The following is a 17,114-nucleotide window of genomic DNA, read 5'->3' as shown; positions in this document are numbered from 1 at the left end:
CCATAGACAAATGCTTTCAATCCACCTCATGGTACCTCCTCCACGCTATAGACCACCCTAACCCCTTAAACATCTGACTTATCCTTTCTCTACTTCTCTGGACCCTTCTCCACTCCTTTCTATTTTCAACCATATACCGGGCTGCTTGGAAATATAGACCCCCGATTTGGGAAGATCGTGCTGTGGATGGATCGATGACCCGTGTCCCATAGTAGGCATTACATGTTGGTTTATTTTTCTTTATGTTTTAGGTATTTTATATGAGTTTAGGGATTTTCTGGATACCCTGTTTTTACTAGTGGAAAATCGGTGTTTGATACATTTTGTTCCATCTATAATCTTCTCCGCTCTTGTGATTAAAGCACACCATAAATTCCCTGATACCATTAGTTCTACACATGTTCCCTTTCTTGGAAGGGTATAAAAGTTATTATAAGAAGAAAAGTTTGAAAATATGTTTGGATCTCTACCTGAGATTATATGAGACTGAATAATATGTGACTCCTTATCTCCTGCTAGGAGGACTTTGTATGATGTATTTTATGTTATACACTGTTAACCATATACTATATTTCATGTCTCGAAATGCTGCTTACTTATTCTGTACGATGTGAGATTGCAATAAAAATAATTTGAAAAAAAAAAAAAATAGTTCTGTGTTCCAAGTTATCTTGAACCCATATTTGCTTCTTGTGGATAGGAAATCTTTGCATCTCCTTCCATGACTGTATTCTTTTTGTAGCCTACCAAAATAATTCCTTACTATGAGCTTCCCTTTTCGTGTCGACCAGTGACAGCCTCTCTACTAAGCAGAACAGAGAGACTTTGTAATCTAAGTAACCCTGGGGACAGCACTAAAGGGCCCTACACACTGGCAGATAACACAGAACGATATAAACGTTCTCGTTCATATCGTTCAATGTGTAGGCACCAACGATGAACGATGCGCGGCCCACGCTCGTTCATCGTTGGTGCCCAGTCGCTTATGCATGCAGGCCAATATGGACAATCTCGTCCATATTAGCATGCAGTGCTATGGAGTCGGGTGACGGGGGGAGTGAGGAAACTTCACATCCCCCGCAACTCCCCTCCCCGTCGCGAGGTCGCCCGCCGGTCGTTGGGCACCTCGGCGGCGGGTCGCCTAATGTGTAGGGTGCATAAGATGGTGGAACCAGACAGGTAATAAAAGATCATCTCCAATCCCCTTTATAAATAGCTCCCTCATTACCAGTTGTCCCTAAGGGGGAGATGTACTAAGCAGTGATAAAGGTGGAGAAGTGAGCCAGTGGAGAAGTTGCCCATGGTAACCAATTAGCTGATCTGTATACTTTTATAGTATGCAAATTATAAATGTTACGTCAATGCTGATTGGTTGCCATGGGCAACTTCTCTACTAGCTCACGTCTCCACTTTTATCACTACTTATTAAATCTTCCCCTAAATTTTATATCTTCACTTCTATTACTAACACCCTTCTTGGTTAACCCCAAATTGCACCTTAGCAGAACCCTATAAACCTTCCACAATTTGAATGAGGCAGGGATGTTCCATGTGAGTCAGCTGGTGAATTTGCCAGGGGTCTGTCCAGTCTCCGATATACAAACACACTGGGACCTGTACTAGACTGTACTACTCAGGCCAATGACATCTGCAGACAGAGTAATCCCTTTTGAAGTTTGCGTTTGCCTCTCCGGAGCACACACACACACACATCACTTTTGGAGCAAAGTCATTTATAATGTCAAAATAAATTATGGCAGTAGTTCCCAAACTTGTTTGAATCACACAGTTTTTTTCACAACACCCCTAGGCCAAAAGTTTCTTAGTGAGAAATTCAACAAACAGTATAAATGAAGTAAACTGTGTTTATTTGTCATCCGTAGGGTCAGTTATATGATGGTGGACAGGGGTGCTCTTCTGGTTGTCCAAAGAGTTAATGAGTGGTAGTCAACAGCACTGGGTTTGCCTATCACACTGATTTGTTCTACCAGGACCACCAGCCTGTGGCGCCCCAGGGTGACATGGTACCCAGTTTGGGATTATGTATTATGGGTTATTATTCTGTCACTTGTCTAAATCTCTATTGGTCAGTACTAAAAGTCTGTATTGAGACACCTTAATAATGCCACTAATGTCTTATGGAAATCCCCCCCCCCCCCCCCCCCCATCGTTATTAGACTGACACTACAACAGACTTGTATATGAGTACGGTGGATAAAATATAACATGCAAATGATCAAATAACAGTGTGTGGCGCATAAAGGAACCCAATTCCTATAATGCTTATTATAACCCCAGAATACAGGTCTGTATGTTAGGCTTGGTGCAGAGAATCCCCTCTTTATTCACATAAAGTGCTGTAACTGCTGCAGTGAGTGGGTATCCGTTCAGATGGTCAACAATGTTAAGGTCGACACTCATTAGGTCGACCACTACTGGTCGACATTGACATGGTCAAATGGTCGACACAAGAAAATGGTCAGCACATGAAAAGGTCGACATGGCTTTTAAACTATACGATCCACGTGGACTACGATTGGGAATAGTAACCTGTGCAGAGTTCAGCGGTAGCGGAAAAAATAACACCAAAAACAGTTACAAAATCCATGTTGACCTTTCATGTGTCGACCATTTGTCCACGTCGACCATGTCAATGTCAACCAATAGTGGTCGACCTAATGACTATCGACCTTAACATTGTCGACCTTTCATACCGGAACCCAGTGAGTGTGCTGCGGTATACTATAAAGAATGTTTTATTCTAACCGGCTACTTCCCTAACTGTACCCATATAAGTGGCAGAGGGCTGGTAGGAATAAACAGCCGGCTGCCGCAGTTAAATAGATAAACATTAAACTCAGAGTCCTCACAGCATAGAAGCAGGAGAAAGAGGATTTAGGGCTCATTTACTAACATTCATAATAGATGTAAAGATTTGCATATGCCATAGAAAGCACAGACACTTGCAATAGACAGATGAAACAGATGAAAGTGACTTGATTGTTGCCGCTTACAATAGTGGGGGGTCATTCCGAGTTGATCACTCGCTAGTTACTTTTAGCAGCCGTGCAAACACATAGTAGCTGCCCGCGGGGGAGTGTATTTTCGCTTTGCAGTGTGCGAACGCCTGTGCAGCCGAGTGGTACAAAACATTTTTTGTGTAAAACAAGACCAGCCCTATAGTTACTTATTATGTGCGATGATTGCAGCGACGAAGGTCCCGGAATTGACGTCAGACACCCGCCCTGCAAACGCCTGGACACGCCTGCGTTTTCCCAAACACTCCCAGAAAACGGTCAGTTGATACCCATAAACGCCCTCTTCCTGTCAATCTCCTTGCGATCGGCTGTGTGAATGGAATCTTCGCTAGATCCAGTGCAGAGCAGCGATGCTCTCTGTGCCCGTACGACGCGCGTGCACATTGCGGTGCATACACATGCGCAGTTTTGCCAGTTTTTTACCTGATCGCTGCTCTGCGAAAATCGGCAGCGAGCGATCAACTCGGAATGACCCCCATAGAGTGTAAGCTTCACTGGGGCAGGGACCAATGTGAATGGCCAAATACTCTCTGTAAAGCGCTGCGGAATCTGTGTGCGCTATATAAATAACTGGTAAAAAATAAATAATAAATAAATACATTGTCACATGCTATTACATTCCCCCCCAAATCTTTTTTATTTTATCATAGCTGAAGTCCAACACAAAAATTCCTGTTACATTTTCAGTGGATCTCTTCTTTACCCCCACACGACAGAAAACCTGAGAACTGAACATTATTTTATTTTTAAATAAAAGATCGAGTGCACAGACCTTCATCATGGTTTTAAGACTACAAATGAAGAACACAAAGGTCGTTTATTAACGCATCATGAAAAAATGTAGTGACGTTGATATTAAAGAGAGGTGCAAATACTGTATTCGCTGGCATATAGGGGGTAATTCTGAGTTGATCGCAGCAGGAACTTTGTTAGCAGTTGGGCAAAACCATGTGCACTGCAGGGAGGACAGATATAACATGTGCAGAGAGAGTTAGATTTGGGTGGGGTGTGTTCAATCTGCAATCTAAATTGCAGTGTAAAAATAAAGCAGCCAGTATTTACCCTGCACAGAAACAAAATAACCCACCCAAATCTAACTCTCTCTGCACATGTTATATCTGCCTCCCCTGCAGTGCACATGGTTTTGCCCAACTGCTAACAAAGTTCCTGCTGCAATCAACTCAGAATTAGCCCCATAATCTGCTGCCTGATGGCTTCCTGAGGAACGCATACCTCTTTGTACAGGGAGTAGAGAAACACGATAGTTTGGACAGTCTTTCCTAGACCCATCTCATCGGCGAGGATAGTGTCCGTGCCCTGCGCCCAAGAAAACCTTAGCCAGTTCAATCCTTCCAGCTGGTACGGGTGTAATGTGCCACCCGTGGCATTGATGTACCACGGCTGTTTATCAAATTTAACTGTAGGCTGTAAAGGAAGAAAAAGAATTGCTTAAACAATGCGCCAGAGAGCAGTGACGCTGTAAGATGTATCATTTACATGTGACATGGCTCAGCAGGGATTCTGTGTAGAACAATTTGTACAAAAGCTAATTTCTAACTGTCCAGGGGTGTGGCTAGCCAAAGGGGGCGTCCAGGATTCCATGTATCATTAGATTGGTTCACGTCCTAACCTTGTACACCCTCTTCAGCCAATAAAGAGAAATTCTACTATTGCAGAATGTTTTATGAAGAGTTGCTGCAAACCCATTTACATCTGTCATAAAATGTATTTATTATTGCAATTGCAGTGATTACACTGACAATACTCATAAATGACCTTTCAATATACAGTATCTAGAGTTTAATGTTGCAAGGTAATAAGACATAGGAGGTCTGGATATGGACATTAGATTCAACCTACAGTATCTACATGATGATACTAGGGCCAGGATGTAATGAAGTCCATAAAAAAACGTCTGAGTTCAGCCGGCATCCCGCACAGTCTCCGAACTCGGACCTTTTTTTAAAGGGTTACTCATTTAAAAGGCATGGTTTAGTCTTGTAAATGATTGCCCCTTTAAAAAAAGTCAGAGTTCAGCCGCATCCCGCACGGCCTCTGAACTCTGACTTCATTACATCCCGCCCTATGTTTGTCTTTTATTGTTGGGCCTCAAATTACCGTATATACTCGAGTATAAGTCGACCCGAATATAAGCCGAGGCACCTAATTCTACCACAAAAACCTGGGAAAACTTATTGACTCGAGTATAAGCCTAGGGTGGGAAATGCAGCTCTAGCCGTACACAGCCTTCAGTGCCAGATATGCCCTCATACTGCCAGATATGCCCCCACAGTGCCAGATATGCCCTCATACTGCCAGATATGCCCCACAGTGCCCGATGTGCCAGATATGCCCTCATGCTGCCAAATATGCACCACAGTGCCAGATATGCCCTCATGCTGCCAAATATACCCCACAGTGCCAGATGTGCCAGATATGCCCTCATGCTGCCAGATATGCCCCTCATGCTGCCAGATATGCCCCACAGTGCCAGATATGCCCTCATGCTGCCAGATATGCCCCCTCCCCAAGTGCCAAATATGCTCCCCCAGTGCCTGTTACTTACCCCTCCGTCGATCCCGCGCTGTCTTCTGAAGGAGGGACACGGAGCGCACAGCACGCGCCTCTCCTGTGTCCCTCCTGCATCTCCGGCGGCCGCGGCGGGTCTATTAAAGGAAGTGCCGGTTCGTGATCAGAGGTCACGAACGGGTACTTCCTTTAATAGACCCACCGCTGCTGCCGCCGGAGATGCAGGAGGGACACAGGAGAGGCGCGCGCTGTGCGCTCCGTGTCCCTCCTTCACACTGCTCTGCTTGTCACACTGCACTGCCACTGACTCGAGTATAAGCCGAGGTGGCTTTTTCAGCACACAAAAAAAGTGCTGAAAAAGTCGGCTTATACTCGAGTATATACGGTAGTTTGTGTATAAATTCATCAAATTCCAACAACCAAAATGAAAGAAGGATTAACTTAATTTGTATAAAAATTATAATATATGATAAGATTTTAGATAATTTAGGAGGAGAAGTATCAAACATTCTAAAGACGGCAAGTGGAGATGTGGTCCATGGCAACCAATCAGATTCTAGCTATCACTTCTAGAAACATTCTATAAAATGGTAGCAAGGATCTGATTGGTTGCTATGGTCAACTTGTCATCTTTAGAATGTTTGATACACCTCCCCCATAATTTCCACATAATAGGAATACTTACATCGACTATAGGTGTTAAAGGAGGTTTTTCAAGTTTTTCATCCTTTAGTTTCCTGCTTTTCTTAAATCTACACGGAGTTCTCGTTTCCTCTCCCAACATTAACTCTCTGAAACAGATTGTACAGGGTGAAGATATGAACTGCCATACGTAACCCAATGTTTATAAAGGTACAAGGTAATCTGTAATGCTGGGCATACGCGCTACAATTATCTGGCCAATCCGCCCGATATTGATGGATCGCCCAGATAATTGTGCAGTGTACGCGGGCAACCAAAATCAAAATATTGAATGGTGGGGCATTTCGGATCGTCCACCATGTCTGTCCGAAGCGATATTTTGAAGTTACAAGATGGCCGCACTGGACAGTGTATTCGCTGCCGCAGCCGTCTGACGGACATTTCCCCCGGCCCTTCACATAGGAGGAACGGGGAAATTCCTCCTCCCCAAGGGAGGAGCTCAGATATTGTGGATATACACTACTTGGGCAGATGTACTTAGCATTTATATAACAGACATCATTCCTACAAGAGTATTTTTTATATTTTACGAATAGTGTATTCTTCCAAAACATATGCAGGAAAATGATTGGCACCCCTTTTTAAATAAAACCAAAGTAATTTGCTTCTTAGTACAGAAAGCTCTGTCTTCTTATTTCTCCTGGTCTCCAGGAACTCCACTGGAGTTCAATGGAGACCAGGAGGAGTTCCTGGACACCAGGAGGAATCAGAAGACAGAGTTTTCTATGGCCATTTCCTGTTCCCCTGTGGGATAAATCCACATGTGGAATCTCTTTGTAATCCATCTACACGGCTTAAACCAATGAGCTGGCCACTCAAATAACGCAGAAGGTTGCGGACCTGCACAGATCAAGGGATAAGTCAGAACCACTGAAGGGGGGAAGGAGATAAGAGAGAGGAATATTGGTAGCGTGGGCATTGCTGTAACAGGGCTTTACGGCACCCTGTCCTGGTCACGCCACCTGAGCACATGACGACATGATGACGACAGCCATGGGGAAAACAGCACTGCCTGGAGCACGCTCTGGGGTGCTGTACAGGCCACAGTGTGCATGTCTGAAGTGTCCAAAAACCGCTCCGGGCAGCGATGCAGCAGCGCAATCTTTCCTCAACTCCCCAACAGTACATGAGCCAAGATAATATTAATCTTGGGTGAAATAGTATTTTGAGGGTTATTTTCTGCATTAAATGCAGACATGGCGATACTAAAAATCCAATCTGGGAATTATATATGGTGAATGGATAGAGAAGAATAGTAACGAGTTATCAAAAGGGCTGGTACGCTTTCAAAAAGATACATATCTGGCTGTTGCACATATAGAGGGCACGCTTAACGCTAAGTTGAAAGTCTGTCTGGGTGAGGTAGTGAGTTCTACAGGATGGTGCAAAACAATAGTTTGCAGCTTACCAGGTTGTTTAAGCCTAAAATATCTCACATTGCATGATGTATTATTGGTAAGGTTCCAGAACAAGGAAAATCAGATCCCCTGGTACCTCTGTAAATGGTGGCAGGGGAATTCTGATTTCCAGCCATCTAACCCAAGTTCTCCAAACTAACATTATAAAATAACATAATAAACATATTTTCTATTGCTGACAAAAATTGGTTACAAATCCATCATGAATCTGTGCTTAGGTTGTGCGTTACAAGTTGGTGCGGATTAAATTACCTCTATAATGTGCCAGAATAAAAGAAAATAAATGTAAACTTGCAATGGATGTATAAAACTGGACAGTCAGAACATGCCTAAAACGTTAATGTTGATTACAAATTAAACACGGATTTTCACAGTTGCCACGGAGACAGAGAAATTGGAAATGTTCCCGCAGCTGCAGAATGAGGCACCAAGGGGCGAATGTCCCTCGCACCTCGCATGCCCAAAACCTGTTCCCATCTGACAGCTGAGAGAGATGTGTGTGTGGTCATCGCTTACATGTGTTACAGATCCACCAGAACCATTCCCCTAAAACAAAGGTGGGACTTTCTTGTAGTTGAGGGGAATGGAAGAGAGTGAGAGGAATGCAGCACAGTAAAAGAAGAGATCACAGCTACTGGTGATCACAAGGGCAGTTCGTAAGGCAATCCGGAGTGAAAGTAAAGACAGCAAAACTATACTGCAATTTGCACTTAGGGGGTCATTCTGAGTTGTTCGCTCTGTATTTTTTTCTCGCAACGGAGCGATTAGTCGCTAATGCGCATGCGCAATGTCCGCAGTGCGACTGCGCCAAGTAAATTTGCTATGCAGTTAGGAATTTTACTCACGGCATTACGAGGTTTTTTCTTTGTTCTGGTGATCGTAGTGTGATTGACAGGAAGTGGGTGTTTCTGGGCGGAAACAGGCCATTTTATGGGTGTGTGCGAAAAAACGCTACCGTTTCTGGGAAAAACGCGGGAGTGGCTGGAGAAACGGAGGAGTGTCTGGGCGAACGCTGGGTGTGTTTGTGACGTCAAACCAGGAACGACAAGCACTGAACTGATGGCAGATGCCGAGTAAGTCTGGAGCTACTCAGAAACTGCTAAGAGGTGTGTGGTCGCAATTTAGAGAATCTTTCGATCGCAATTTTAAGAAGCTAAGATTCACTCCCAGTAGGCGGCGGCTTAGCGTGTGTAAAGCTGCTAAAAGCAGCTTGCGTGCGAACAACTCGGAATGACCCCCTTAAGCTCCATGGAGAATTCACCCTTCATTGGTCCATGACAGACCCACAAAGTTACCATAGGGATCTATGATCCACTCATTAAACTCTAGTTTCAGCAACATTCTGTTACGTTGTACACAATGTGAACATAACGCAGGTCAGGCTTTGTGGAACGCAGGCTGATCGCCGGTGTAAGGCTGGCTGAGTACTCAGAGCCATGCATATGGGCTCAGGTGTCGGCGTTTCCTGCCTTACATCAATACCTGTGATTCCAGTAAGCTTGTTTCAGACTTTCGTAATCTGGAATGTCGATGTCATCAATTTCCCACGTACACTGGTCATAGGGCAGGTCCTTCCACTTAATCAGGTAATGGACATCTCCTTTCTTGTCAAAGCTGCAGACAAACAAACACATATTGCTGTTACTGCCATTGCATATGCTACGTACACAATAATTATCATTACCAGGTAGCAGGATTCACTGTGTATCAAATAAAATGTACTGTACTAGGGTTACTATTTATTTATTATTTATCACCAGTTATTTATATAGCGCACACATATTCTGCAGTGCTTTACAGAGAATATTTGCCCATTAACATCAGTCCCTGCCCCAGTGGAGCTTACAGTCTATATTCCCTACCACATGTACACGCACACACACACACATTCAGACTAGGGTTTTGTTTTTTTTGTTGGGAGCCAATTAACCTACCTGTATATTTTTGGATTGCGGAAGGAAACCGGAGTACCCGGAGGAAACCCACACAAGTACGGGGAGAATATACAAACTCCACACAGTTAGGGCCATGGTGGGAATCAAACCCGTGACCTCAGTGCTGTGAGGCAGTAATGCTAACCATTCACCATCCGTACTGAGGTTACCGCCTCATCCCTTTAATTCTGGACACATATTAATAAGACAGGTTCTATGGCTGGCTGACTTCAAGACTCCATTTCACCTGGTTTTAATCAGCCACGGAACCTGTGTAATTAATATGTGTCCAGAATTAAAGGGATGAGGTGGTAACCCTATACTGTACATAGCACCCAAGCATTTCTTAGAGGAGGCATTACATTTACTTACACCTTCCTCTCCCTAAGGCCAGTGACACTGCGTGCCACAGGTGCAGTGGAGATGTCGGGTGCAAGCAGACAATGCGTTACACTGCGCAGGCATTCCGATGGTTACCACTGAAAGATGCAGAGCCAAACTGCAAGCAGAGACAGACGCAATTTTGTTGGGTGTTTCTGCGTGTTAACAAGAGGGTGGATAGCCATATGTAGGCCTCACGGTCAGCGACCTTCTATGATACTGGTGGCAAAATCTGCCCCTCCATAGGGCTGGTGCAGTCCTGGTGCTACTGATGGTGCGTATCAATGGGCATGAGCAATGCAGACTGTGGGCACCCCAGTAGGAAAACTATTGACCACGGCATTAGCACGAAGACACGGCAGCAGCTGCAGCAAAAGATGCAATTGCAGCTGCAACTGCGTCCATCTCTGAATCAGGCCCTGTATAAGGAATCTGTGCAGTTCCTACTCCCTGCCTCTGGGTGTCGCTTTCTGCTCTGTTGCTTCTAGCACACTCTGGCCTGTGTCTTTGGAGTCTGTAGCAATCAGCTAATCAGGCAGCTGTGGGCTGTAGCTGGGGACCGGCCATTTATCTCTCCTCTGAACAGGTCCAGATTAAGGGCCACATGGGCCTGGTGCTGAAAATGTTCAAGGGCCTAAACTGAGAATGGGGAGGAGCTGTGATTAATGCTGTGTGGGAGTGGCCAGCTAGACAGCTGGACATCATCAGGCTGCCAGGGAAAATGGCCTATGTTTAAGTGCAGGCCTGGAGATGGAGCTCCATCCGTCCCATTAGTAATATGGCCCTGCCTCCGAATTGCAATCTGTTCCAGACCATCAAGTCTAACCTGTGACTCTTACTCTGAGGCCGTTTCCCTGTGCCAGAGTCTAGTCCATGCCTCCTGTTCTCCCTGTGACTTCCACCAGAGTGTTCCTGTGCTATCATTCTCAGGTGTCTGGATCTGTGTGGTATTCCCTATATGCTGCACTTCTGACCTATGGACTATATGCTCCTGGGGGTCATTCCGAGTTGTTCGCTCGTTGCTGATTTTCGCAACAGAGCGATTAAGGCAAAAATGCGCATGGTTCGCAGCGCGCATGGGCTAAGTATTTTAGCACAAAACTTAGTCGATTTACTCACGTCCGAACGAAGAATTTCCATCGTTGAAGTGATCGGAGTGTGATTGACAGGAAGTGGGCGTTTCTGGGCGGAAACTGACAGTTTTCTGGGAGTGTGCGGAAAAACGCAGGCGTGTCAGGGAAAAACGCGGGAGTGGCTGGAGAAATGGGGGAGTGGCTGGCCGAACGCAGGGCGTGTTTGTGACGTCAAACCAGGAACGAAACGGGCTGAACTAATCGCAGTGTAGGAGTAAGTCTCGAGCTACTCAGAAACTGCAAACAATTATTTATTCGCAATTCTGCTAATCTTTCATTCGCAATTCTGCTAAGCGAAGATACACTCCCAGAGGGCGTGTGCAATGCTGCTAAAATCTGCTAGCGAGCGAACAACTCGGAATGAGGGCCCCTGTGAGTACCTGCTTAGTCTCAGTGTTCCTGGTGTGTTCACCTTACTGGCTAATGGACTTTATGCTACAAGATTCATCTGCAAGTATCTTCCATACTCCAGTGACTCTCTGTGCATATTACTTCTGTCAGTTTCATCAGCAGCCCTGTATCCACTTGTGTGCCTGAGTGCTTGCCTAGTATTCCTGTGCTACCAACCTGGATATCACTGCGCACTCTCCTCTGTGGAATACCCTGCAATAGTACTGTGATCAGAACTGCATTTATTACCTGCTTTCTCCAGTGCACTCATAGTTATAATCACTACTGCATTATTATTTGCCTTAACCCGTGCATCCCTGGATGTAATCAGAACTGCATCATTATTATTATTATTATTATTATTATTATTATTATTCCTGGTTACAATGCCTAAATTTACCTGTGTCTGCAGCCTGCCGTGAGCCTGCTTCACCTAACTTGCCTGCACTGTATTCTGGGGATGCGGTCACCATGCCAACGCCAGAAACCCGAGCACTCAAAATGCCGGCAGTTAGAATGCCTACCCACAGGGTCTGTTCACACTCGTGGGTGTCCATGACACTTCATAGAGTGGGAACAGAACCTGTGTCGAGCTCAGCAAGCCCACAAGGGGCTTTCTTGTGCCCAGCTCCCCCCCACCCCCACCCTGCCGGCATTCTGCTGCCAGGATCACGGGGTCAGTATGCTGATGGCAACGCATGCCCAACCAGTATTCTGTAACTGTCAAATAAACCTACTGGTTCGTTTATACTTTTTCTGTTTTTACCTGTTTTCTATAAGATCAGCACAGAGAACGCGTGGTCACTCGCTTAGGTTAGAGGAGTTTCCGCACATTGAGGCGAAAAGGTGTTTTCACATTAAGGACAATACGTGTTTGGAATTCCCTGCCTGAGAGAGTAGTAATGGCGGACTCAGTCAACACCTTTAAGAATGAGTTCGAAAAATTCCCATTGGATAAAAATATTCAGGGTTATGGTGCATAGGCATGCACTATAGTTAATATAACCAGGGGCGTAACTCCCAGAGGCAATGGAGACGCCTGCCTCCGGGCTCCAAGCTCTGAAGGGGCACCTGCATGTACAGCAGCACCTGTGTGGTTCAAGCGGGATCCTAGTGACCGCTGCTCTTCCAATGGAGCTCTGTGGTGCACTTGCTGCTGTAGAATTAATTGGCTCTGTCCCAGGAGCCCTGCTAACAACTGCAAAAAGGAACAGGATGGTTCCAGCCTGGTACAGCTTAGCCTGCGCTGCACCATACGATGGTGCACCTGCTGCAGCTGCTGGGCTGTGAGATGGGACCCGCTGGAAGGCACTGATTCTGCAGGCTGAAGACAGCTGAATCTTGTAAGTCTGACCCTGAGGCCTGAATCACCGGCCGTTGTCACACAGCATAGCTGGAGCTCTGCCCATTCACCCTGTGCTTTGGTCCCTGTAGACCGGTTGAGAGCGCTATCTGTATAATTCTGTAAGTCGTGTGTATGTATATATATATATATATATATATATATATACACAGTATGTATATATATATATATATATATATATATATATATATATACACACACACATATATATATATATTTACAGACACACACAGTCATATACACCATATTTGTTTTCCCTTTTTATTAAGGGAGGAAGGGGGCACCAAACTACAACTTGCCTCCGGGCGACTGGGAGGAACTTACGCCCCTGAATATAACTAGTCCTAACATAAAAATAACTAGTACTATAATAAGACTGCATAGGAGACCACAAATAGGTTGAATTCGATCGACAATTGTCTTTTTTCAACCTTAGTTACTATGTTACATGCAGAAATCCTGGGTTGATACACGTTCATGTGCATAAAGCCGGGATTTAGCTGCATGTCTGAAAGGGGCAATAGGAGTTCTGTCAGATTACAGAGAGAGAGATGGGCCTCTTCCAGCCGCAGTGTCCTAGGGGAAAGAAATCCCTGGATTATTTTTCCATCTTTTTCCCTTGCAGGCCACACACAAGGGGGGAGAATGTGTGTCTGAACCTTTATTTATGTAATTAAAAAGGATCACTGATTGTTTATGTTCCCAAGCATCAGCAGAATGAAACAATGTATTGGCTGCAGCCCCTGTAATTTTATGGCAAAAGCTTGAGCCTATATGGCCTATCCATAATTCCAGGCCTAATTATAATGGAGATGCTTTGCTCTCACTCTGGCTAATGTGGACTTGACCATAAACTGTTTGCAGGGCGCTCCTTGTGTGTTTTGGCACTGCACATGCTCCTGAAATGAGTGTACATACAGTAAGTAGGGGTTATGCAGTGTTATTATTCTGCACCCGCACCTCTGCTTGCCACAGAACTGGGCTGTTATAAAGCGACCTCGCCTCTACGATGCTCAATGATGACTTGTCAACAGAACTGTGGGCTACGCAGAGTTTTGCAGATGCGACTGTTTTAAGACGTATTTTCTGCACCATTGATAGGGGCTGGTTCTAGAGCACACCGATGGCGATGATGACCGGTGTAATCCATAGGGACGGTCCACTTGCAAAGATATGTACCATTAGCTCTATGCATGTCATGCTGGAGTAAATACAGCTGACGTTCATTTAGCTCTACATGATCCCTACTGCATACAATGATGGATGCTGCGTATGACTGATGGGGTAAGAGGAATATGGGGGCAAGTATAGACAGAAAAGGATAAATAGAGGACTGTAGGGGTGAGCAGAGGATGGCAGGGAGTGGACAGAAGTAGTTGAGGCTAGATAGAGAGTGTGTATGTGTGTGTGTGTGTGTGTGTGTGTGTGTGTGTGTGTGTGTGTGTGTGTGTGTGTGCGTGCACGTTGGAGATGCGCTCAGGGGTATAGTAGTGGGGGCCCCCACACCTTTGTTGCCCCTGGTCCCCCACCACCCTTAATCCGGCCCTGGTCGCTGCATACACATTGGCAGCTGCAATAGCATTTGCATACACTGTTGGCCCTTAATGCTGTGAGATTAGAAACAAGTGGAGATTCCGTACAGCTGTCATGTGATGCTGTAGTTCCGGTCAGTCTCCCGTCTTCTGATACACACCCCTGCAGCGGTACACATGTGGAAGGAGGAGGATCAGGACCTGGGAAATTTCATGCGATATATGCAATCAGATCCACACAGTTATTATCCCTCTTGCTGTCATATCACCTACCTCACTGGGTTACAAAATAACACTGAAGGTTCCACTCAGCAACAAGACATAACGTCTCACTTAAATCCTCCTTACAGTATTTAACAAACAGTTAGCAAAGCATGTGACCTCTTACACCATCTACATATTGCCGGCAACAGGAACCCAGCAAAAACCTTTCTGGCTTCAGCGTAGCCTTTCAGGCTTTGCCAAATCCCTGCCAGGTGCAATGAGCATACATACGGCTGTGTCACTTATATGCATTACACGGCAGCCCGTCGCTGGCAGTGGTAGGCTGCCAGCAACAGAGTGGAGAACATACCAGACAAGGGTCTGTTACTGGGGGTTCTCTAAAGGGCTAATGCATATGCGACCACCAGTGGAGGAGCCGGACAGTAGCGGAGGGATCCAAACGGATCCGTCTACACAACCTGGACTCCATCCCATAGGGAAGAAGCGGTGTACAGGAACAAACGCCATCTGGAGATGGCGAGTATTCCCGCAGTCAAACTCCGAAGTCAGTATAAGGACTTGTTAACATGTATGAAAATAAGATTTTACTCACCGGTAAATCTATTTCCCGTAGTCCGTAGTGGATGCTGGGAACTCCGTAAGGACCATGGGCAATAGACGGGCTCCGCAGGAGACTGGGCACTCTAAAAGAAAGATTAGGTACTATCTGGTGTGCACTGACTCCTCCCTCTATGCCCCTCCTCCAGACCTCAGTTAGGATACTGTGCCCGGAAGAGCTGACACAATAAGGAAGGATTTTGAATCCCGGGTAAGACTCATACCAGCCACACCAATCACACCGTATAACTCGTGATACTATACCCAGTTAACAGTATGAAATATAACTGAGCCTCTCAACAGATGGCTCAACAATAACCCTTTAGTTAGGCAATAACTATAAACAAGTATTGCAGACAATCCGCACTTGGGATGGGCGCCCAGCATCCACTACGGACTACGAGAAATAGATTTACCGGTGAGTAAAATCTTATTTTCTCTGACGTCCTAGTGGATGCTGGGAACTCCGTAAGGACCATGGGGATTATACCAAAGCTCCCAAACGGGAGGGAGAGTGCGGATGACTCTGCAGCACCGAATGAGAGAACTCAAGGTCCTCCTCAGCCAGGGTATCAAATTTGTAGAATTTTGCAAACGTGCTTGCCCCTGACCAAGTTGCAGCTCGGCAAAGTTGTAAAGCCGAGACCCCTCCGGCAGCCGCCCAAGATGAGCCCACCTTCCTTGTGGAATGGGCTTTTACTGATTTAGGATGCGGCAATCCAGCCGCAGAATGCGCCAGCTGAATTGTGCTACAAATCCAGCGAGCAATAGTCTGTTTAGAAGCAGGAGCACCTATTTTGTTGGGCGCATACAGGATAAAAAGCGAGTCGGTTTTCCTGACTCCAGCCGTCCTGGAAATATAAATTTTTAAGGCCCTGACTACGTCCAGTAACTTGGAATCTTCCAAGTCCCTAGTAGCCGCAGGCACTACAATAGGTTGGTTCAAGTGAAAAGCTGATACCACCTTAGGGAGAAACTGGGGACGAGTCCTCAATTCTGCCCTATCCATATGGAAAATCAGATAAGGGCTTTTACATGACAAAGCCGCCAATTCTGACACACGCCTGGCCGAAGCCAAGGCCAATAACATGACTACTTTCCACGTGAGATATTTCAGATCCACAGTTTTAAGTGGCTCAAACCAATGTGATTTCAGGAAACTCAACACCACGTTGAGATCCCACGGTGCCACAGGAGGCACAAAAGGGGGGCTGAATATGTAGCACTCCCTTTACAAAAGTCTGAACTTCAGGCAGTGAAGCCAGTTCTTTCTGGAAGAAAATCGACAGAGCCGAAATCTGGACCTTAATGGAACCCAATTTTAGGCCCATAGTCACTCCCGACTGTAGGAAGTGCAGAAAACGACCCAGCTGAAATTCCTCTGTTGGGGCCTTCCTGGCCTCACACCACGCAACATATTTTCGCCCAATACGGTGATAATGGTTTGCGGTTACTTCTTTCCTGGCTTTTATCAGCGTAGGAATGACTTCCTCCGGAATGCCCTTTTGCTTTAGGATCCGGAATTCAACCGCCATGCCGTCCAACGCAGCCGCGGTAAGTCTTGGAACAGACAGGGCCCCTGCTGTAGCAGATCCTGTCTGAGCGGTAGAGGCCATGGGTCCTCTGATATTATTTCTGTAAGTTCTGGGTACCAAGCTCTTCTTGGCCCATCCGTAACCACGAGTATCGTTCTTACTCCTCGTTTTCTTATTATTCTCAGTACCTTTGGTATGAGAGGCAGAGGAGGGAATACATAAACCGACTGGTACACCCACGGTGTCACTAGAGCGTCCACAGCTATCGCCTGAGGGTCCCTTGACCTGGCGCAATATCTAGTTTTTTGTTGAGGCGGGACGCCATCATGTCCACTTG

At 45.7% G+C, this 17,114-nt stretch overlaps 1 protein-coding gene across 5 annotated transcripts in view; it reads right to left on the bottom strand.

Moving 5' to 3' along the window:
* Positions 1 to 17,114, bottom strand: part of CHD5 (chromodomain helicase DNA binding protein 5) — a 477,691-nt gene that overhangs the window by 174,564 nt on the left and 286,013 nt on the right. For all 5 annotated transcript variants that reach the window (XM_063943432.1, XM_063943431.1, XM_063943430.1 and 2 more), the window contains 3 exons: positions 9,170 to 9,301; positions 6,253 to 6,358; positions 4,272 to 4,463 (listed from right to left, as the gene is read on the bottom strand). In XM_063943432.1, the coding sequence (XP_063799502.1) occupies positions 4,272 to 4,463; positions 6,253 to 6,358; positions 9,170 to 9,301 (430 nt within the window). The remainder of the gene's footprint in view (positions 1 to 4,271; positions 4,464 to 6,252; positions 6,359 to 9,169; positions 9,302 to 17,114) is intronic.

This window comes from Pseudophryne corroboree, chromosome 10 (genome assembly GCF_028390025.1).
Source record: "Pseudophryne corroboree isolate aPseCor3 chromosome 10, aPseCor3.hap2, whole genome shotgun sequence".
Classification (NCBI taxonomy): domain Eukaryota; kingdom Metazoa; phylum Chordata; class Amphibia; order Anura; family Myobatrachidae; genus Pseudophryne; species Pseudophryne corroboree.
Note: the sequence above shows the minus strand (reverse complement) of the source record. Positions and strands in the feature narration are given on the sequence as shown.